General features: G+C 55.7%; 1 protein-coding gene across 1 annotated transcript; it reads right to left on the bottom strand.

Annotated features, from left to right (window-relative positions):
* Positions 1–6,913: 6,913 nt before the first annotated feature.
* Positions 6,914–22,150, bottom strand: ADAMTS8 (ADAM metallopeptidase with thrombospondin type 1 motif 8; the record flags this gene model as incomplete). Its single annotated transcript, XM_082010038.1, has 9 exons — positions 20,319–22,150; positions 13,176–13,415; positions 12,794–12,926; positions 11,458–11,625; positions 10,983–11,281; positions 10,255–10,438; positions 9,669–9,841; positions 9,403–9,578; positions 6,914–7,646 (listed from the first exon to the last, which is right to left on the bottom strand). The coding sequence occupies exons 1-9, from the start codon at positions 20,913–20,915 to the stop codon at positions 6,914–6,916; spliced, it is 2,703 nt and encodes a 900-aa protein (XP_081866164.1). The 5' UTR covers positions 20,916–22,150.
* Positions 22,151–22,433: the final 283 nt, after the last annotated feature.

Raw genomic sequence — 22,433 nt, 5'->3', positions numbered from 1 at the left:
TTCTATGTCCTCACCGTGCTTCAGCAAAATAACAAAATCCTCCAAGTAAAGGATTTAAACCTGCCACGCGTGGCCTGGAAATAAGCCATAAAACTGCCCAGCGAAACGCTACCTTGACTTTCTTTTTTAGGAATTAATTCATTACGCATAAACACCCCGAAAATAAAGCACGGCCCCAGCGTCAGGTGAGTGATAGGGCTGCGGGTACCCGGCTGGGATGCACTGGCTTCCCTTGGAGCAGAGGTGAGCGCGGGATGCTCGGCGGGTGCGGATCAGCGTACAGAGGTTGGATTTCCTCCGAATCAACGGCGTTTCCCCGATGGGAAAGCAAGCTGCCTTGCAGGCGGCGGTGTTCGCAAGGCGGGGAGCTGGCCCATGCGCGTGCGTTGATTTTCCCCCGAAAAATCGCCGTGTCTTCGGTGATTCAATCCCACCTCTGCGGGAAAAAAAAAAAAAATAAAAGCCTTTTATTTAATTTACTCCTCTTTCTTCCTTTTCCTTACAACCTCCCGCAATGGCACAGCCGCCTCCTGGCCGCCGTCTCTGCGTGGCTCATTAGGTCACCAGTTAACGACGGGGTGTCCGGGTGCGGGAAGCTGGTAGGTTTGGGATGCAGAGCGCTCTGCACGTCATCACCACAGAGAAGCACATCAGCCCCCCCAGCCTGACTCTGATATGAATTTCTTCCCACTCTAGCAGAAGCAGCTGTTTTATTAATAATAATTTAATAACCCTCGATACCTGAAGAGGTTCTCCAGCGATTCCCAGAGCCACGTCGTTTGCTGGAGTAAATCTGGGAGGGAGCCGTATTGATTTATGTCTGCTCTGGTTTCCTAAGCTACCGGGTCATCCTTTATTACCATTTGCTTTCTCTGCAGAGTTGGGGTTTCCCAGCGAGAGGCGTTGCAATGAATTGCCGAAATACCGACTCCCGGTACTTTCCCTGTAAGGGGCTTTGCTCTTACGTATATTTTACAACATTGTGGGCTTGATTCATGGACACAGATGGAGCAACACTGATGTAAACCCTGAGTAAGTCAGTGGTAAATCTGGTCTGTGCGTCTACTGCTCATTTATAGGGACGTAGAGAAACCCCAGGAGTTGCTTGGCTGAACCGTGTGGAATTTGATGGGCGTAAAACGCCACTGGGAAAAGGGGGAGAAAACACTGAGGGGGACGCGTAGCCTCCACCTTTGGCTTTTAAATGGGATGCCAGCTGCCAGAGCCGGGGGTGCTTAGTAGAGCGGTCCCGCATCGCTTTCAGGGCTTGCTGCCAGCGGCTGCTGCGAGGAAGGGGGTCCCGTCTGCAGCGCGATGGACGCGGCAGGAGGCCGTGCCGTCCCCTTAAAGCCCTCCTCGTCTGTCTAAACAGCAATCGTGGTTTCCCATCCACCCAGAAAACACCCAGCTACGTCTCCTGTCCGTCCCTGGTGTCTGGCCCCTCGTTTTAATCCTTGCATTTCTCCCCTGCTCAGCCCATTCAAGCAACCAGAATGTGTAATTCCCAGCTGGAGGCTGGTTTACCCTCTTTTTGCAGCCTGTGGGATACGTTTCCCTTCGCTTCAGCGGCTCTTGGAGCAGCTCCCGTGCTGCTAGGAGCCTGCTTTCCTGCTCCTGGCAGCATGCATCCATTAACACCAAAAGCAAATGACACCTTCCCTGCACAGCCTTCCTCTCCCCTCCCTGATCTCGGCACCTCCGGAGGGAAAATCTCTTTGTTCCCACCCTCGAGGGCTCGCTGCCTACTCCTTAATTCCCCACCGCTGTGCAGGAGCCGTCTCCTCTCCATCCTCCTGCCGCTTGCGGTCTCCAGGGCTCAGTTAATTTGTTTTGGCTCAATCCTGCTGACTTCTCTCTTTGGCAACCCCTGATTTTCTCCTGGCATCAGGAGAATTTGGGGTTTATGTCCTCTCCAGACACGGGAGCGCGTTGCCTGGTCCTCAGCGAGTGCAGTCCCGGGGGTTAAAGGATCCTGGTCGGCAGGAGAGGAGGTTGAAGCGGACAGTTTAGGAGAGGAGCCTGTTTCCTAAGATGCTCTGAATTGCAACAGCCCCTCCGAAATGCCATTGCCCAGGCACTCTGGGAACCAGACCACTTGCTTGGGCGACCGAGGATGGATTTAACAGGTATCTCATGGAGAAAGAGAGAGATCTAGAAGAGCAGAGGGCTCGTAAGACCAGGATGGATGAGCTGAGCAGAGGATAACAGCAGAAAAAGGACATTATGGTCCTAGGACACATCAGGAAGGATGTTTCCATCAGGAATAAGGAAGGATTTGTGGCTGGAGCACCAAGTGCTGGTGTGACCTTGCTGGGACACTGTGGTCGCTTCTGCCCGGGGATAATAAATTCAGCCCAGAGCTGAGGAGGGTATTTTATGGGCTCAGCCTGCAGAGCTTGGCTTGCAAAGTTTAGCAAAATAAGGCTGAAAGAGGGTACAACTCCTGCCTACAAACACATGGGAGGAGAGGTACAAACCAAGGAGAGAGGAAAGCTGTTAAAGAACAGCATTAGCACAAGGACAAGAGGGAAGCAATTACCCAGCAGTAACTGGGCTTGGAGACCTACCTGGTGCTGCTCCCACATGGGCGAGCAGCCTGTGGCATCCTATGTCCTCCCAAAGTGCTGTAGACGAGGAAATAGGCCGATAAAATACAATAACACCTGATCGGAGAGCAGCACTATTCACAGTGTGGAGTGGGGGGGTCCAGCCCTAATAATTTCCCCCTAATGGGACTACAGAAAAGCAGCGCTCTGCCCGCTGGTCCCTGCTGTCTCTGGGGTACCATTGTGGATACGGTGACAGAGAAGCTCCCGTAAGGTTTATTTTCTTATCCCACTATTCTTTTTTAAAAGTTAAATTATGATGCTTACGCTGCTGTGATTAATTAACGGCTTTTTCCTACCCAGTAATATCCCAGAGCTTTTGGCATTGTTTGAAATTCCAATTATTCAACTCAAACCCAGTGATGGCAACAAAACGACAAAAAAAGGAACGGTGGGGGAAAAGCCAGGGCAGGCTGCCGTCTTAATGAGCCGAAACCCAGGACCCGGCTGTACGGGTGCCAAGGGAAGTCATCTAAAATGAATGTCACACCTGGTTATAAATAGGGTGGCATGCGTCGCTGTGCCCATTAACGTAGTGACACGTCCCACGGCGATGGATTAACCCCTTCCCTTGCCCTCCAGTGCAGCTAAATTTAGGCAGCCTCTGCCTGGCCACAGCAGCATCATTTTCTGGCCTCATCAGTGGGTGGAAATCATAGAATCATAGAATATAACCATAGAATCATTAAGGTTGGAAAAGACCTTTAAGATCATCAAGTCCAACTGTCCACCTAACACCACTGTGCCCACTGAACCGTGTCCCAAAGTGCCACGTCTACATGTTTTTTGAACCCCTCCAGTGACGGTGACTCCACCACCTCCCTGGGCAGCCTGTTCTGACGCTTGTCCAATATACAGAAAATAAGCCACAGCTGCTATTCAAGGGCTGTGCTTTCACCGAGGATGTCTAGCAGCAGCCCCAATGCCAGCAGCAGATCGCACTTGACCCAAGCAAAGGTATCCTAATTACCTTGTAACGAGCCCATGCTTATTCCAGTGAGAGCGCTCCAAAAATCTGCTTTGCCATATCCCAGATTTCAGTGATCCTGTGCTTCGGAGGACAACACCGCACCTGGAGAGATAGCACCGAGTCCCCACTATCTACAGTTACGATATAGTTAAGCGAAGGAGCCAGCATCCCCTCTGTTTTAGCCCTGTTGAGGCTTGTGTGTCCTTCTAGTAAGTAGCAGAATTATCTATACGTATGCACGTATAGAGAGGAGGTAGGTGCTCAGAAGCAGTCTGCAAAACAGAGATGATTCAGACTTGCTGGGGAATAATTTTGTCTACTCTGGCACGAAATGTTTTCGTTTAGCATCTCAAAAAGTGAATTAACCATTTATGTATAGCTGAATAAGCTATGGAAAAGGGAGATTTAAGTATCGCTCTTGGGGTGGAGATTAAAAATATATCCCGAGAAAACTGCAAATAGAGACAAATGCAAAGAGGTAAGAGGCAGGAAATCCTTTATTGAAGGGGTAAAGGTAGAGTGACAAACAGATTGTTTTTTAAAGTTAAAAACAAATACAAACAAAAGGCTAAACCCCAGAAAATTATATTCCCCCCCCCTCTTAAAAATGAAAGTCCAAAGCTGAATTTGGGTTGGAATTGTTATGCAATCGCGTCCTGATTTGGGCACACCAGGGAGGAGGGAGATCAGTCATATACTGAAGTGGTTAAACGATGAGCAGAGACGTCCCCTCTCCGGTCCTGCTACAGGTTTTGGAGAGGGGGTGTGGGAGCAGCATGTTAAAACACAGTCTTTTTTTCTATTTATTCTCTTTTTCTTTTTTCCTCTCTCCTTTCCAGACAGCTACTGTACAAAACCAAACAGAAATTTATAATAAATACCTAACACAAGAGGCTCAGTATGTTGCTACAATCCTTCACTGAAGGGAAACATATATATACACGTATATATATCCTAATATATAACCTCTTTGACTTAAATCAGCGTAAAGGCTACGTGTTTCTATGGGAAGGCTAGGGCAGGAATCCCACTTACCACCACCCAGACCCCACACCTCAACCCAGCATCGCCGCCTGTGGTCCCCCCGCTCCCAGCGGGGTCCCCCATCCTCCTCCTTGCTGGAAAAGCAGCAGGATTTGCCCGCAGCGGGGAGTTTTTTGCATCTAGGAAGGGAGTTTTTTGCATCTAGGAAGCTCCGGCTAAGCGACCGCGCAGCGAATATAAAAAAACTGGAAGAGACCCTCGGCGTGCACCACTCCTGGGTGATAAATACAGATGTTTTCCTTGGCACAGTCTCAGGCTGAAATTTCTGACCCATCCTAAATGCTGGTTACGACGCTGGAGAGGAAACACACGCTGGCCTTTGAGTTAAAACCCTCGCAGACTCAAAGGGGAAAAAGCAAATAACCCTGCAAGGCTACATGACTTTAGCATCCAGCTATTTGTCAGAGTGAGAGAGGGCTTAAATTCCTGGAGATTAATTAGCAGACGCAGAACATTGCCTGAAGGTAGGTCTGAACAACAAGCCAAATAGCTCTGCATCCAAACTCCACAGCTGGCCTTTATTTCTTTTTTTTTATTTATTTTCTTGCCTAGAAGAAGAGCCAAGCCCTCGGTACCCTCAGTCCTTGGCTGTAGGCTCCTTGGTTTTGGTAGGAATCATCTATGGGAGATCAAAGCTGGAGACCTCAGGTTTGCAAATAAATGTTAGGGTTTCTGGCACGGCTTTGGGCGAGTGGCTCATCCCACCGACCCGTCCCAAACCTGCCTGGCCAGCGAGAAAAGGGTCTCACAGGAGCTTAGCTCAGGCAAAAGAGACAAGAAAAAGGATTCGCTCCACGAGGAACCTTCGTTTTGCAGACGGGGAAGCTCAGACATCACGAATTCAGGTCCTCCTCCTCCAGCCCTTCTCCTCCTCCTGTGAGGAAAAGGCTGTTCCCACCGGAAATTCAACATTTTGCTGCCGAGAGGGGAGACAAGGCAAGGTACCGGCATCGGCAGAGGAGCCTGGAGATACCGACCTGCTCATCCGGTGATGGCAAAACCTTCCCAAATTCCATCCCCGCGCCCCAAGGCGCCGGCTGCTGCCAGCACACGGACGGCGATCGCTTCGAAAGGGGGAAAGTTTCGGGACTGAGCAGCCATCTGCGCCGGGGCCGGACGGCGGCCGGGCCGGGGAGAGGGGGCCTGGCTGTTCCCCACGGGGAAGGAAGAGCTCCAGCCTTGCCAGGCTCAGTTTTAGACCGAGAATTGCTCAAGCACGGCTGGAGCCCGCTGCCAGATCCGAGCGTCTTCACGTATCCCGGGAAAGCAGAGGTGAAGAGCGGCACCGGTCACCGCGGCAGGCTGGGGAGAGGCTCAGCATCCTCGACCCTGCTGCAAGCCGAATTATCTCCAAAATTAAAGCAGAGCTGAGAAAATGAGCACACGGGGGACTGAAAGCCGAGGCTGGGAGAGGAAAGGCTGGCACACCCACGCGTCTGCTCCAGAGAGGGGACGGGTATCGCAGTAGGCACTTCACAGTGGAAGCACTGCAGAATTAGTGGTTAATTAACCCTCACGGCAACCCTGCAAGCCAGATCAGGTGTAATTTAGCCTCGGTTTTATAGCTGGGGAAATGGAGGCGTGGGGTCGTAGCTCTAGGAGAACCTCTGCAGACGCTGGGGGAGTTTGGAGGCAGAGGTCTGTCGCCTCGTAGGTTATAAATCCAGCGGAAACCACCGCGACCACCTCGCCTGTCCTCCCGCCTAACGCGTGCCAGGATCCGGCCCTCGGCTCATTCCCGCTCCCAGCCCAACGAGTTACCTCCCAAGCTAAACCCATAGCCGATAAAACGCTCCTCGCGCTCAAGGACACCCACGCCGCTGCGGGGAGGGGACGGCAACCTGACCCAAGCCTTTTGCAAAGGGATCCCGAGTCTATCGGCGAAGCCGCCCACCCCGGAGCTCCTCGACCTGCAGCTGGGATGCAGCGACGGCAAAGCCAGCTCCGCATTTTTTCCAGCGACAAACCCCAGCGAACCCTGCAAACGGGGTCTGCAACCACATTTAACGACAGCTCTTTGGAAACACCCTACTGATAACGCTTCTTTTTCCCCCCTTAAATTACAACTTGCCTGCGAGCCACCAGCTAGAAAGAAAGGAAGAAAGAAAGGCAAAGAAGTGATTCCTCCCCGTTTTGCTGCCATTATTCCCCCCTCTGAGGTAGACGTCGATGGGGTGGGGATGAACCGCTGGAGAGTGGTTATCTGTCCGGCGAGCAAGCCCGCGGCGTCCTCGCCGTCCTGCCCCGGCGCTGCCGGCGCGGCGCATCGCCGCCGAGCCGTGCCCGGCGCGGCTCAGCACTGCCGCGGCACGCAGGCAGCGGTGGCCGGCGGCGGCCCCGGCGAGCTGCATTTCTCCGGGGCGGTGATTTTACCGGTGTAATCGATGCAAGAGGCGTTGCGTGTCCGCACGCCCTCGCCACAAGTTTGGGAGCAAGGGGACCAGGGACCCAGGCGCCAGAGCGGGCAGGGGATGTCTCCGCAGGGCTTGATGTCCTCAGGCTTGAGGGATCTGTCGCAAGCGGAGGAAGTTTGGCCCTCCACGTCCCGGCAATCCACCGTCCGCCTCTGCCAGCCGGAGCCGCACGTCTTGGAGCACTCGGACCAGTCGCCCAGGACCCACTGGGAGGTCAGCATCGGTCGGATGACATTGGCCGACTTCTTCTCTTTGCCTTTCTGCTTGTTGAAAGGGACGTCCTTGGGGATGAAGAAGGTGTACTTGACTTTTGGAGGGAAGACCTCGCTGGCGATGGTCAGCAGCTGGACGGTCAGGGGCTCCGGGAGCTGTCGGAAGCTCTGCAGCCTCTCCAGGGTCGTCATGGAGCCGCTGTATTTCAGGATGGTCCCCTTAATGAGGATGTCCTGCTCCATGGCCGAGATAGCAAAGTCTCCGTTCAGCAAGTACTTGCCCTCGAGGGTCCTCAGGGCCAGGTAATTCCCATCGTGACGGACCCCGCGGTGGCTGCGCTGTTTGATGTCGATGTTGGTTGCCCCGGCGGGGATGGTGACAATGTCATTGTAGCCGTATCTGCACGGGGCAAAGGGACACTGTTACTCTCTGGGACTTATTAAGAGGAGACCTGTGCAGGGGATAGCACTTGGCGAGCGGGATCGTGGCTCTGAAGCCACCTCTCTCTAACCCAGAGCGCTCGGGAGCTGGAAATATTGCAGTCGTGCCAGGTGTGTGCTCAGCTGGAAGATTTTGCAAAAAAATGAGAGATGGAATCAAACGAACAGCCCCTCAGTTACCAGCCTTGGTGGGAAGTTCCCCTCACTCCCTTTCTTTTGAAATGGGTGAATTGTTTGGGACTAAAAGCCTAGATTTTAGTGATGCTGTCGGATAGATCCAGCACAGCAGGACAGGAGAGAGCCGGGGCACTGCTGGCATTGTACGCAGAGAGAATATGTACATTGGCCAGATGTTGCTGCTGAAACCAGATCATCAGTTAAAAAGTTAAGCCAACAGACATCTCACATTGTAGACGACTTGATATCAACTCAAAAGCCTTTCCTAGAAGACAGGAAATACTACGGCAACAAAACCATGCCTATCCATAGGCGGGCGTCTCTCCACCCTCATGGGCTTGTCTTCGGAAGGGTTTTGCAGCCACCACCACGACGCAGAAGAGCTCTTGTTGGAGGGCACAGAGCACATTCCACGCTGGGGGAGGATTCCCCTGCAGACCCAGCTGGAGCCCATCCCTGGAGCGCCACAGCTCCCGCGACAGCACCGGGAAGCCTTCCGTACTCGAGCCCTCAGCACCCAGTGCTATGGTAATTACTTGCTACTATAATAAAATGCCACCCTTGGCGTGACTCACGTCGTGGGGCCGACGGGATTGTTTTCCACACATCCCCACGGTTGAGGCTGTGGTCGGTAATTAGGTTTAGAGTATTTTGGAACAAAGCTTTCAGGTCAAACTCTGCTCTCAGTCACCCTGGCCTCCCTCACCCTGATCTTAATGGGATCTCTGCTTGGCTGTAGCTACTACGCTAATCTCTCTTTTAGTCAACCACAAACAATTCATAGGAGAGTGGAAGCCCCATTTTCAGCTGGCTCCCTGGAAGGAAACCATTTAGGAAATCTAATTTGACTGCGTGAGTCACCTCGCCGCATGGAATTGGACGCGTTGGGCTTTTGTTACGACCTTTTCAACAAAAGCCTTAAATTCAGCTCTTTGGCAAAGCAACGGAGATCTGGGGCGATGGAAGCGGCTGCCTCGATGCCCGTGTCCTAGGACCGAAATTCACCCCTAAGCCTCGGGAAAAGTTATCGAACTATTTATATAGTTCAGCACCAGCCCTTGAGTATGTGTCCAACGCACGGCGTTGGCGTGAGATGCATATGTAAACTCCTCGGGGCAGCAGATGGATTTGCAGTGGCGTACCGAGCCCATCGCCGGTGTCAGCACCAGCTATTATTTTAGAAAATAAACTCTGCTTGGCTTGCCTAACGCTGCTCCCAAATTAACTCAGTGTAAGCCCCTGAGCCTGGTGAGGAGACCAGGCTGTGGCAAGGCCACCCAGCCACGGGTGTCGGCACGGCTGCAAACCCCGGTTAACGGCACGGAAAGCCACGCACTCCTCGAGTCCCGCCGCTGCAAACAAGGTCTGCGCCGAGGTGTGGTGCTTTGGGAAAGCAAACTGGCTTTACGTGACCTAGGAGGAGTCCTAATATTCCTAGCCTAGCACTTTTGCAATTAAAAAAAAAGGAGAATGAGAGGGGAAGGTGTTTTTTCTTCCCCCAGCCCATCTCCGCTGACCTCTTCTCCCCGGCACCTTACTTGGATCGATTGAGCGAGCCGGATATTTTCCTGCAAGTCGAGCCGTTGCCGCCGCACACCCCGCACTTGTCCAGCTTCTTGGAGGACCCGACTACGTGATCGCAGCCAGCCTTGATGCACTGCCCATGGACGCAGATGGAGAGGGTCTCCGGTCCGCACAGCGTCCCGTCGATCACCTAGGAAAGGGAGGGGACGCAGAGGAGCAATTAGGGCATTTGATCTGAAATGAGAAAAAGGAGGGGTGATTGTATCACTGGGTCTCTTACTTTGGCCTCAAAGACTTTAAATTCGCTCCTCCCTCTGGCTCGGCAAAAGAGTTTGCATCGGTCTCGGGGTGACACTCCCGCGTACTTGGGAACCCACTCCAGGCGATTCCCTTCCAGATCCGTAAAGTTGTAGCTGTTGTACTTCTCGCACTGCTGCTCCCGAAAGCTTTTCCCTGAAAGGAAAGACGAAACGTGACCCAAAAGCCACAGGGAAAAAACCACTACCACCAACAACAAAAAAAAAAAAAAAAAAAAAAAAGAAAAATATTAAAAAAATGTGAAACGTGACCCAAAAAAACGTCTGGCCTCCTCGGCCGTCGCAGAGATGCAGGAGCGAGCTGAGGATAGCGGGAGCGCGCGGCGAGCGTGCAAGCAGAGGAGGGATGCCACCCACCTCCCACCCAGCCGGAGGGGATCACAACCCCCAGCAGAAAGCTATGCCCCCCCCTCAAATAGGAATATTCAAGGAAGAGTGGAGTGATCCCTGGCGATGGGTCCTGGAAAAACGGGGGTGGGAGGCGAGCGTGCATTCGGGAATTGCAGCCCTTTGCTGCGCGGAGGGGTGGCTTTGCAGAGCCGGGCTTACCATCGGGCGGGCACTCCTCGGTGCGGCAGGACTGGTACTTGGCGCGCTGGCCCTCGCAGTACCGGCCGCCGTGCTGGGGCTTGGGGCTGTCGCAATGGCGGTGGGAGAACTGCACGCCGCCGCCGCAGGTCCGGGAGCAGGAGCCCCAGGGGCTCCACGGGCCCCAGCCGCCGTCCAGCGCCGGCTGCAAGAGGCCATGAGAAGCTGCTGGATCCGTCCCCGAGCCCGTCCGTCCCCGGCTGCTCGCTCCCGGGGCACGCAAAGGTCTGAAGCGGAGCTAAAAACCTCCCCCCAGCTTCTCTCCCCACGTCGCCAGCCGGGGCCCTGATCCAGCAAAGCACTTAAGCCCACGCATGAAGTTATCACCGACTTCCACCAGTCTGTTCATGTGCTTAAAGTTAAGCTTGGGTTTAAGGACTTTGCTGACTGACTCAAATCACTGCTAATTCCCCCAGCAGGGCCAAAAGCGATGATTTACTCGCAGAACTGCGGCTGCTTGCTCTGCTTCAGAGCAGCCCATGCCTCGGCAAAAGGCACGGCAGCATTTATCTACAAGCTGGGCTTGCAATAATAAAGATTAACGAAAAGGTGCTGTTGAAGGAGCAATATCCAGAAAACAGATCAGGCAAACCCAAAGCTAGACCAGGAGACGGCAGGACTCAGGTCAGAGGTTCGGGAATCCGAAGGGTCGAGCCTCAGCCCGTCAGTCCCCAAACTCTCCCCGTTACCTGGGGCTTCAGGGCGTCCTGCGGCACGCAGCGGCCGTCCCAGCACAGCCCACCAGCTTTGCAGGGCGTGCCGTCGGCCCAGGGCAAGCTGCCGTTCTTGGTGTGGCAAAGGGGCTCCCCGCTGCCCGTCCTGCACCAGAGCTGGGCGCAGATGTCCTCCTCTGTGGTGTTGGGGCAGTGCTGGAAGTCCTTGCCGAAGATCTGCTGGCATTGCTGGTCCAGGCTGTACAGGGCTCCTCGGCCGGGCAGCTCGGCGGGCAGGGAGAGGGGCTCGGCCGGGGCATCGAGCAAGCAGTCGCCTGGGCGAGGCGGAGATGCATCAAGGCTTGGCGCCATGGGTTGCACCAAGCAGGGCACCCCAAACCTCTGCCTGTGGTCTGGTTTGAACCCCCTTCAACCCAACACATCCCTCCAGGCATTGGAAAGAGCCTCAGCAATTAAGGAAAAGGCCGTCTTGAATGACGAGGCTCCTTACCGTGCCCTCCGTCCAGGAACTCGGTGAGGTACATGGCGCTGCAAGGAGACCAGGGCTGGGTCTTGTTCAAGTGGATGAAAAGAGGGGCCATCATATGGTGCTTGCCGAGGGGCCCGAAGAGCCGCTCGCAGGTCTTGGAGTCATCGTGGGGCATGCTGAGCACGTGGCCTGGGGAGCAGAGAGCGTCGCTGAGCCGCAGCCCCCCAGCCCCTGCCCCACTGCAGGTGATGTGCAGGCAGCTGGAAGCATCTGTAAGTTCTCAAGCAGTTCCTATCGCTGCAAAAGCTTCTGATAAATCAGAAGCGATAAACAGGACGGTACGTGCTTGCTCCATCTCAAAGGCACAGCCCGCTGCGGGCAGGGCAAAGCAGCCCAAGTTAGTCAGCGCATCTCTAGGAGTAGCAAACCAAGGGGAGGAAGTGCTTGGCCCCACGCCTTAACTCATCACATCAGGCAAATCACAGAACCGTTAAGGTTGGAACAGACCTTGAAGATCGTCAAGTCCAACTGTCAACCCAACACCAACACGCCCACTAAACCATGTCCCCAAGTGCCACGTCTACACATTTTTTGAACACCTCCAGAGACGGTGACTCCACCACCTCCCTGGGCAGCCTGTGCCAATGTCTGACCACTCTTTCAGTAAAGAAAATTTCCTAATATCAAGTCTAAACCTCCCCTGGCACAACTGGAGGCCATTTCCTCTCATCCTGTCACTGGTTACTTGGGAGAAGAGACCAACCCCCACCTCACCACAACCCCCTTTCAGGCAGTGGCAGAGAGCGATGAGGGCTCCCCTCAGCCTCCTCTTCTCCAGACTGAACACCCCCAGTTCCCTCAGCCGCTCCTCATCAGACTTGTGCTCCAGACCCCTCCCCAGCTCCGCTGCCCTTCTCTGGACACGCTCCAGCACCTCAACGTCCTTCTTGTCGTGAGGGGCCCAACTCTGAACACAGGATTCGAGGTGCGGCCTCACCAGTGCCGAGCACAGGGGCACGATCCCTGCCCTGCTCCTGCTGGCCACACTAGTGCTGGTACAGGCCAGGACGCTGTTGGCCTTCTCGGCGGCCACCTGGGCACACTGCCGGCTCATGTCCAGCCGGCTGTCAACCAGCACTCCCAAAATGCACCGATTTACACCAACTCAGGGACTTCTAAGCGCATTTGCTGCTGCAAACCAGCTTCGGCCGGTGCCAGAAGCCCCGCAGTGCCGCCCCAGGCTTGGTACCCAAGCGGGAGATGCGGGCGCTGGGCTGCGCTGCATCCCCTCCCAGCAGCGGGGCTGGCCACGCCGGACCGAAAAAAGCAGAAACCCCCTCGGGAAGGGACGCGTTACCCAGTTCGTGAGCCAGGGTGTAGGCTGCCTGCAGGCCCTCGTCTTCAATCACCGAGCAGCTTTTGTTGCGGTCGCACATGGTGCCGATATCCGCCACTCCCAGCGTGTCGCAGCTTTGGTGTCCGCAGAAGTCCTGTTTGCGAGCGGCGCCGAGGGAGGTAAGGAGGGGTGAAGGGGTCCCACCTTCGGCAGCCTCAACACCTCCGCGCAGAGCGGGGCAACCCGCTGGTGGTCTGCAGCCCAAATGCAACCACCCTCCCCCAGTCGCTTTGTCGCAAGCTTCATTCTTTGCACGGTGGGGGATCCCGCCTCCCCCTCCGGGGACACCCTGACCCCTTTGCTCTCCACCCCAACCAGACCATCCCCAAGGGACCCTTCAGACCTGTCTCGTCAGCAGGATGGCAGTGTCGTAGTGCTCCGGGTGCCGGTCGCTCGGAGGGTTGAACCTTTGCTGCCAGCTACAGAAGTTGCGCAGGGTGAGCCCGCCGTTGTCGGACACCTCCGGCCCTGCTGCCGCCTCGTCCACCACCAGCACCTTCACCACCACCAGGTTGATGGAGTTCTTCAGGCTGGGGTGCTTGTAGATGCGAGCCGCCATGGACATCAGGGTCAGGACGTGGTTCTGCGGGGAAAGAGAGGGGCAGGCAAAGCCTGGGTAAAACCTTTGCCGTGGGGCTCTTTTTTTGTTGTTGTTGTTCAGAAAGGAGAAATCAACCTCCCTTACGACACCTACCACATCCAGACTGACTCGGGCATCCACCTGGGTTGATAGACCAAGTGCCGCCTTTTCCGTACGTGATGCTTTACACCTTGTGCCGGCGGGAAGGACGGGCAGGACGAGCCTACCCCTGCATCCCCTTCTCCACCCGCCACGAACCCTTTGCACCCAGAAGCCCTTCAAGGAAACCTCACGTGTCCCAGCGAGTGCTCTTGCATATTCCCAAAGCATTAACCCTGCCCTCGCCGCCCCGGGGCGGGAACCGCCTCCTGCGCAACCTCCCGTGGGCGCAAAACCACCCTCGCACGGCTGTAAAACTCCTGCCCGCGCCGCTCGGCAGGGTTGGAACCCAACGTCCTCGGCGACAAACCGGGGCCAAAGCGCTTTGACGGCCGAGTCGTCGCCCAGCAGCATCCCCTGCTCGGGCGACTGGGATGACCAGAGATTACTTAATATGTCAAATGCGCCGGCGATGTTTAGGCTGATGTAAACATCTTATCGGAGCATCGAAATTCCTCTTCTGCTTGGCACCCGTTCACGGTCCCGGAGTCAGGAGAAAAAAATGCAGCTATTACACAATACGGTATTGGGAAAGAGAAAGTGGCTTCTCTCTTCCCCAGACAAATTACACCCCACGGTCTCGCTTCAGCGCCACTAGCTAATTAAACTGCAAGGACTCGGTGGAAGCCCTCTCCGACAGCCGAGTTTCACCCAAAATCCATGTTTCCCGAGTGGAGCTGGCTCCGCGCGCCCATCCATCGCAACGCTGCTGGGACAGGGATATGCACGAAATGCCGTTTTCTTAGCAAGCGAGGGAGACGTTTAGGGAGATATCTCCCTCCCCTAACAGCGACGGCACCGAGAGCGGCTCACGGGGCAGAGCCGCTCGCCCAGGGCGGTTGTGGCTATTTCAAATTATTCTGCCACATTTTATCCCGTCGCTGGCAGCTTCACATAAAACAGATGTCTCGCTTCAGCAAGACGTATCCCAAGTCCTTCCCGGCTCATTATCCAAGGGCAGGCCCCAGCAAGGATGATGGGAGCGCTGAATAGACTGGTTTATTTAGACTGGCCAGATCTCCGCGACGTGACTCACATCCCAGCCCGAAGCATGCAACAAATGTCACGGAGAAGTCACCGCCGAGGCAAGAAACCCAGGCGAGATCCCCACGAACGTCTGGTTGCTCCAGGGGACCGGGGGAATTGTTTACCCTGTGGGGAAAGCCCATTGGGAACCTTCCTAAAAATATCACAGAGCCTTCCTAAGATGACATGCGTGAAGACCTAGAAGGATGCTCTACGCCGGAGCTGCGCGCTGTTGGGATCATCCATCATTTTCAAGGGAGCAAATCCTGCCCCATCCTTTTCTAACCCACTACAGGTTTCTCTCCATCCTTGTAGTTGTTACCTGGGAGCTCTCAGTCCCTACCACAAATCCCCCGGGACACCGACCCTCGCATCCGGAGGGCTACATCCAGCCAAGAAACTCTTTCAGCAGCAAGGAACGGAGGGACTCGGAAAACATCCGTCCACCTTCCCTTCGTCTAGAAAGCGAAGACGGAAAGCGAACCGAACAAACAGCTCTTCAGTGCAGATTAAAAGGTCAACTTCACTTGTTCCACCATCTGGTGTCTATTTATACTCATCCCTGGACCGTGCGGGAGTTGCTTGGGTTTCGGATGGACCCTGACTGCTCCGGGGAGAGCGGCAATCCACCTGCAACGCCTTGGCTTGGCCAAGGGTTCGGAGCTGGGGCCAAAAGCAAATTACGGGATCCCCAGGGCTCAGGAGAGGCTGGCTGAGTGCTTTTGGCCAACGACCGGCTGCGGACGAGTCGAATCCCGCTCGTCCCATCCTCCCCATGCCTTTGCAAACAGGCTCTGGCTTGACGAGCCACCCAGGAGGGAATGCCGCCTTCTCCAGCGTTTCCTTCCCAGCAGCGAGGCTGAGGACGTGGGTATCTGGATGAGATGTGGGGCAGCCACAGGGTTGGGTTTGGGGAGCCCAGAGGCACGAACGGACTCAGGAGCTGGTGTCTGCCTCCTTGGAAGGCACCGTGGGCACAGGGCGCTCCCCCGCCGTTTCCAACCAGCGTCCTGGGAGATCTGGGCAGGATTTCTGTCCAACTGGTAGATACCGCCGGAAAATCAGCCCTTTAGCTGCTCTGGGGAGAGAGGACATCAGCCCAAGCCCAAGGGGATCACGGGAGCATCCCTCCTCCACCCCACGCAGGGCTTGCGTGGCCAGGCACGAGCATCGCAGCTGAGCCAGCCCGCTGCAGAGGCAGCGCAGGGGTTTCTACTGCCCGGTGATGCCCTAAAAAAACCTCCTACCTCTCTTTTTCCCCCCACTGGCTGCAATCCCTCTGGTCTCAAGAAGATCAAATTCCCCCTATTTCCCCCCCAAAATGAGGGAGGATGCCTTTTGCCTGACACACCTGCATTACAGCAGCTCCTGCCGCAGCACCGCTGTGGTACCGCGCGGGTACCACCAGCGCTGCCTGATGCGAGGCTGCCGGCGGCAAAGAGCATGTGCAGAGGGATAGCAATGGAAAAAATAAATATAAATCAGTGCACGGGGAACCAAAGCGGTTGTTTTTAACTTGAAAATATCAAAGGATTTCGCTTTCTGATACAGGCTCTTGCAAAATCTCTGCTTACATTCTCCTTCGTGGGAACGACTCAGAAGCTGAAGTCTGCAGAGATCCCCAAACTATTTTGTTTTGTTTTTTTATTATTATTTTTGGGGGGAGAAACTGCTCTTACACAGACACTAACTATTTTTGCGGTATGCACATAATGATCTAATATCACCGGACCCACCCAGTGCAGAAGGATGGCAGGGAGCACCCGTGCAACACCCCGGCACAACTCGCCTCCCTCCAACTCGCTTCCCAGCTCGTGGAGATTAATGCTCAACCTGACCTGGGGCTGTAGGTTTGTTTGTTTGCTTATAGGGTGGTTGGTTTTTTGGGTTCCACCCCCCCCCCCCACCTCCTTTCTGCCTAGAAGCCAGAAAAAAAAAAAAAAAAAGAGGAAAAAAAGAAAAGCTGAGATTTCTGGAGTGCAGACAGATGGAAGGAAAAAAACACAGGGTCAGATGCGAGGGCTGCCCAGCTTTTAAAAAACAACGGGTAAAAACATATCCCAGCCTGTGTCTCTTCCCCCAAAGCGATGTCTGCGTGCTGGCCCCCCGGCTCGGATACCCGCAGCGGCTGGCGGCCGCCCTGCCAGCCTCCTCCTGCGGTTTGAAGCCCGGGCCAAGAATTTCCTCGCAAAAAAAATGTGGGCAGCAGCCAAGGGAAACGGGGGGCGAGGGGGACACCTGGGGGACACCCGGGGGACACCCTCCTGCCTTCCCAGCTCTCTGCCCCATCCCTTTTCTGTTTGTCATTGGATTTTTCTTTCCTTCTCTACGGGATATTTGGGGCTGACCCACGAGAGGAGCAATTACCCCTTCTCGGGGCAGGGGAAACCGAGGCACATGCAGGACGGCCACCACCTCTTCGCAGGCACGGATGGACGTGAAGCGAAAGCCCATCCCGAGAGCATCCCGGGGCAGGAGCCCTGCAGTTTGCCCGTGGGCTGCTTCCATACCGAAGCCCTTGATAATCGGCGGTCACCGCGCCAGCGGCGGGGCTGAGACGCGGCAGCTGTGCAACGTTACGGGGCGACGCCAGGAAGAGAATCCGTCGGCCAGGGGAGTATTTAGGGAGGTTGCCCGGTGCTCCGACCCCTTGCGCCAAAGTGGATGCAGGCTCGGGGTCACCCCCGGGGGACAAATCCCAGAGGAAAAGCACCAGCAATGCAGGTCCCCCCTCGCCTTGCAAAGATCCCCTTTAATCCCACCCCAGGTTGCCTTTGGGATCGGCTCAGGAGGGGCCGGCTCCTTTTGTCAAGGGATTAAGTGAACTCACCCGCTCAAGCTGCAAAATATCCTAAAGCGAGCCTAGGAGCCGGACACGAGGGGACCTGGGGCTCCAAGGTGGCTTTGGCTTTACCTCCAAGGTCGCTTTGATAGTCAGTCGGGGCGCGGGAGAGCCGGCAGCGGGACCCCAGCAGTGCCCTGCGCCGCACCCGCCTGGTCTTAGAGGGAAGGGATTGCAACAGCGTGCCTGAAACCTGGTAAATCTGCCTGGAAAAACCACGGAAGTCAGGCGAGGAGTCCCGGCTTAATCCGACCGATCTGATTTTTGCCCTGGTCCTCGGTCGCTACCAGCTCTCGGAGGCAGGGATCGCAGATTCCTCGCTTGGGCAAGGGGGACAGAAAAGGGGATGGTAGCGTCACGTTTGCAAGAGGAAAGCTTGGAAACGAGTCTCATCCGCACCCAAGAGACAGGAGAAATCCCACCACAGGAATCTGGTCCTGCTGCCAACTGGCCGGGGATGCTGCGGACGGTTTTTGTAACCGCCTGTCGCTTTAGGTGTCTCGGCAACCATCGCCCAGCCTTGCAGAGCATCTCTGCCAGCGCCGGCTGCGCTGCAGGTGCTCAGCCCAAGTGCCCTTTCTCCTGCACGTATTGGCCCCTACACTCTCTCCTGCCTCAGTTTCCCATCCTCACCCCCCCCCCCCCCTTAATTCTCTTAGGGATGCTCACCTTCTTTTTTTAATCGTTTTCCAAGCATTTTGGGTCCTCTGCAGGAAAAATGCACAATGATAACTTGAGTCTCCAGCCCGAGGCCTCACACCCATCCCTACAGGGCTTTTCCTAATCGCTGCAGGTCCCACCCTGCCAAGTCCTCCACGACCTGCCGGCTCCTCAGCACCGTCCTGCTGCTAATGCCCCCCCCCAAATACCCCATCTCCTGCAATCTTCGAGCCAGAAGAATGATTAAACCCCCAAATTTCAAGTCTGGTTCTGCTTTCACTTCATCATCATTCCCTCCTGGTTTACGTGAGTATTGATGGAGGTAGAATTAAACTCTTGTTACCTAAATTAGGTAAGCGGCTGAGCTATAACTGCTCAAATTGATTAGGAATAAATCATTAATAGCATTTTCCTAACAACAGGATGACATCGATTATAACTCTCAGCGCCTCACTGCGTCTTACGGTGCCTATCTTCTACTTGAGCTGTTACAGCTTATGCAAGAAAATAACTGGGAATACAAACAATGCTTGTGACCTTTAATAAGTATTTGGTAATTAAAGTGTGGTTACGGGAAGAAAAGTCACTATTTAAATATGGTTTCTTCTGACTCAACATTTTTGCTGCCTGGGCATCTCCTAGTCAGCTCTCCAAGTTCTCACCAGCACAAGCAAGCCCTCACTTTTTTGGCCCACAAAATGTAGGTATTTAGGGAGAAGCGAGATGGCTATTTGGTCTCCTGGGTTAGCAGCAACCCTGCTTCTCCCTGCATTTTTGTTGCTGAGAACAAAAGACACAGAAACACAGCAGGTGGCTTTTTTTGTTGTTGTTTAACTGCTACACAAGAGCCAGTTGAAGTTTTCTCCCAAATACTTAAATACATTATTGCCCTATTCATTCAAAACAAGATCTTGAAAGGCTTCCTCCCCATCCAGAAATACCCTGAGAGGTGATGCAAAGATATTGCTCTTGGGGATGAAGGTAAAATAATTCAGGTTATTCCATTGCAACCTCTGTTTTTGACTGCTGTGTGCTCTGGGAGAGGACGGGGGTTTGTCTCCAACTGCAGCATCCATCCCTCCTTGACCCTCTGCTATCGGTTCCTGCCAGCCTGGCTTGGTGGCAGGCAAGGCAAACCGAGCAAGAGATGAAACCCCAGTGATGCTGAGCAGCTGAGATCAGCTGGAGCTCCAAGGTCTAGCATTTCTCAAGGTCCAGCCCTCCCACCCCGAGCAGGGCTGGAATTAAAACACTGCTTCATTAGGAATGGAGAAGCTGGGTGAAGCCCCCAGGGGAAGGATAAAGAGGGCAGAAATGGCAAAGCCAGGCTGCCAAAGCACAGCCCCTGGTTTCAGCTGCCCGTCTGCTCCCTGCTGAGCTCCAGCTTCAAGGACTCCTCCAACAGCCCCGTACCCAGACAACCTGCCGCAGAGGACGAGCAACTTCGGTGCACGGTTATCCCTTGCAAAAACCCGAGGGCGTTTCAGACCACGCAAACCCGAATCGGGACCCGAGGACCCACCACTGCAGGGAGCACGGCGATGGGGAGCCGGCTTTCTGCAAGAGATACGAAAAATAACCCAGTGCTGATGGAAGCGGCTGGTCAACAGCCCTGGAGATGGAAGTGGAGGGCGAGAGGCCAGGATCTCCGCTCCGGGGGTCTCTGCAAAGCCTGGCCACGGGCAGGGTCTCCGCAGACGGAGCATGTTGAAGGAGGGGGAGAGTTTCTGGCGGTGGTGGCCGGGGGAGAGGGTTGTTGGTGCATCTGCTGGGCTGCTAACAGGTGGCTCAGGAGCGGGACTGCGCATTACTCAGCCCGATCTGGCCCGAGCTCCTAGCCGGAAGGGAGTTAAGCTCATCGTTTTTTGCAACACGGCTCTTTCCCTGTAGCCAGAAAGACATTAACCCCCTCTGTCCCCCATCACATCAGGCTGATGGGACACCATGCACCATGCACCAGCCTGTGCAGACACAGGCTTCCCCAGGATGGATGCTGGGCCTGGGAAAGGGTCCCCAAACACCGACCGACCCCCATGGATCAACCCTGCAGCCTTTACCGCAGGGATTTAGCCCCTAGACAGCGAGGAAAGGTGGGGACAGAGCCAAGATCCCCTACCCCCAGCTCCCTGCTTGCTCACCCAAGGTGGCCCCAGGTGTCCCGCGACGATACAGGGGCAAGGGGGGGATGCGGGGGGACAGAGGGGACCACCAGCCCTTACCTCCACGTCCTCGCCGTAGAAGCGCACCATGGAAGCATCAGCCACCAGCAGCGTCTCCACGTACCGCGCCTGGGAGACGAAGCGCTTGGCCCGGCGGAGCGGCCCCCCGGCACCGGCGGCCGCGGGGTGGGCACCCGGCGGGGCGGCGCGGCGCTGGAGCCGGTGCGGGCGGCCCCAGGGCGGCCCGGGCCAGGGCTGCCCGAGCGGCTGCAGCTCGTAGGCCGCCCCGTCGAGGAGGAAAGCGGCGCGGAGGCCGCCCGCACCGCAGCGGCTGAGCACGGCGGGGGCATCGGGGCTCCCCTCGACGGCTCCCGTGTAAAAGCAGCCCCGGCGCGGCAGGCTCCGGCCGGCTGGCCGCCGGCCCCCCAGGCGCTGGAGGCGGAGGCGGGGGGCCAGGAAAGCGGCATCGGGGCGGAGGCGGAGGACGACGGCGCGGCCGAAGGCGGCGAGCCGCAGGGCCAGCTGCCCCGGGGGTGCGGGCAGGCGGGCGGGCAGCAGCGGCTGAGCCTCCCGCGGAGGCGGCGGCAGCGCCCACGCGTGGCACAGCAGCAGCAGGTGGAGCGGAGCCCGGCCCCCCAGCAGCGCCCGCCGCCCCATCGCCCGGCCCTGCCGCCCCACCGGGCTCTCGGCGGCTCCCCCGCAGCCTCCGCGCCGGCTGCGGAGCCCGCTGTATTTATACTTTCTCCCCCCGGCTTTGACATAAGAGGTTTATTTTTGATCTCTCGCTGTTCCCCACTCCCCTCCCCTGCCAGCCAGAGCCTGGGGGAGGAGGAGAAGTGAAAGAGAAAAAAAAAAAAAAAAAAAAAAAAGAAGCGGGGGGGGGGAACACGAGGGGAAAAAAAAAACCAAACCAACCCACTTTTGGATGCGATTTGAGGCCAATCAGGCGCCGGGAGCCCCGCCTGCCTCCAAGTGTCAACTCCAGCCTGTAACTCTCCCAGCATTATTAACCCCTTCAGCCCAGCCTCTGCCCGCCGGGGCCCGATCCTGCCCAGGCGGCTCGGGGAGGTGGTCCTGCCCCAGGGGCTGGGGTCTTGCACCCGGTTCCGCCCCCATCCCCAGGGGGGCTGATTCCTCTCCCTTTGCCCCTGGCATCCCTTCACTGCTGGGAGGCCCCGGGCCTTTGTCAGCTGGAGAGCATCTCCCGTCAGCCTGCAAGGCATAAGGTGCCCCGGGAGGTTTCTCCCAGCTGTTCCCATGTCCTTGGCTTTGCCAGGGACAGCGGGGGCTTTGGGCCCCAGGGAAAGCTCCAACAGTGACACAGACAAGGAGGTTTCCATGCCCTGAACAAACAGCTGGATCCACATGGGGTTTCCTCCGGCTGGAATAAGGCAACGGGCTAAATCAGACTTGTGGAAAATACCTATGAGAGTAAAACATTGCAGCCAGCTCCTCCTGTCATTTTTTTCTTTTTTTATTTGGGGAGGGGGGGGCGACTTCATTTAAAACCCAGATCTCCCCCTTACAGATCAAATTTTTCTTCCCATTCTCATTCCCTTGCAGTGAGTCAAAATCTTCCAGGAGTATAAAAGTCTCAGGCTGTAAACCCAGGTAGCTACTGTCACGTGCTCAGCGGTGGCGAGCATCAGGAGATGCGCAGAAACACGCTGTCCCTGGCCGGGAACCCGCTCAGCACCAGGGAACAACCAGCTGTAATGGAGAAAGGGAAATTACTCCTTATATATTACTCCTTCTTTCCTCTTAAGCCCTCCTTCCCCATTAGTTCATGAGATTCCTGGCCTCTGGAGCGCCCTTTGTGCGGCACTCAGATATCCCGGGATGTCCTTGCCGCAGTCCAGGGGCAAGTCCTGCTCCATACCCTGATTTTCTAAACCTTTACAGCACATGCTCAGGACCAAGCTTCTGCTCCTTTAACCATGCTGTGGATGCAAGCCCAAAGACCAGCTCTTCTACACTGTGGGTTTTTTTTTTTCCCCCTTAGCCTAAACCTAGAAAGATCTGAAAGGGTAAAACCAGCATTTGGCACCTCGGGATTCCTGGGAAACCAGAGTCTGACCGTGACTGAGCAACGGGGCGCAGGGTTAAAGGCTGCTCTCCCTTTACGTGAGGACGTATTTACATCTGCCTCTATTATTATCTCCACTTAAAAGCCAC

This window comes from Phaethon aethereus (genome assembly GCF_964289735.1).
Source record: "Phaethon aethereus genome assembly, chromosome: 23".
NCBI classification, from domain to species: domain Eukaryota; kingdom Metazoa; phylum Chordata; class Aves; order Phaethontiformes; family Phaethontidae; genus Phaethon; species Phaethon aethereus.
The sequence above is the reverse complement of the archived record's forward strand: the minus strand, read 5'-3'. Positions and strand labels throughout refer to the sequence as shown.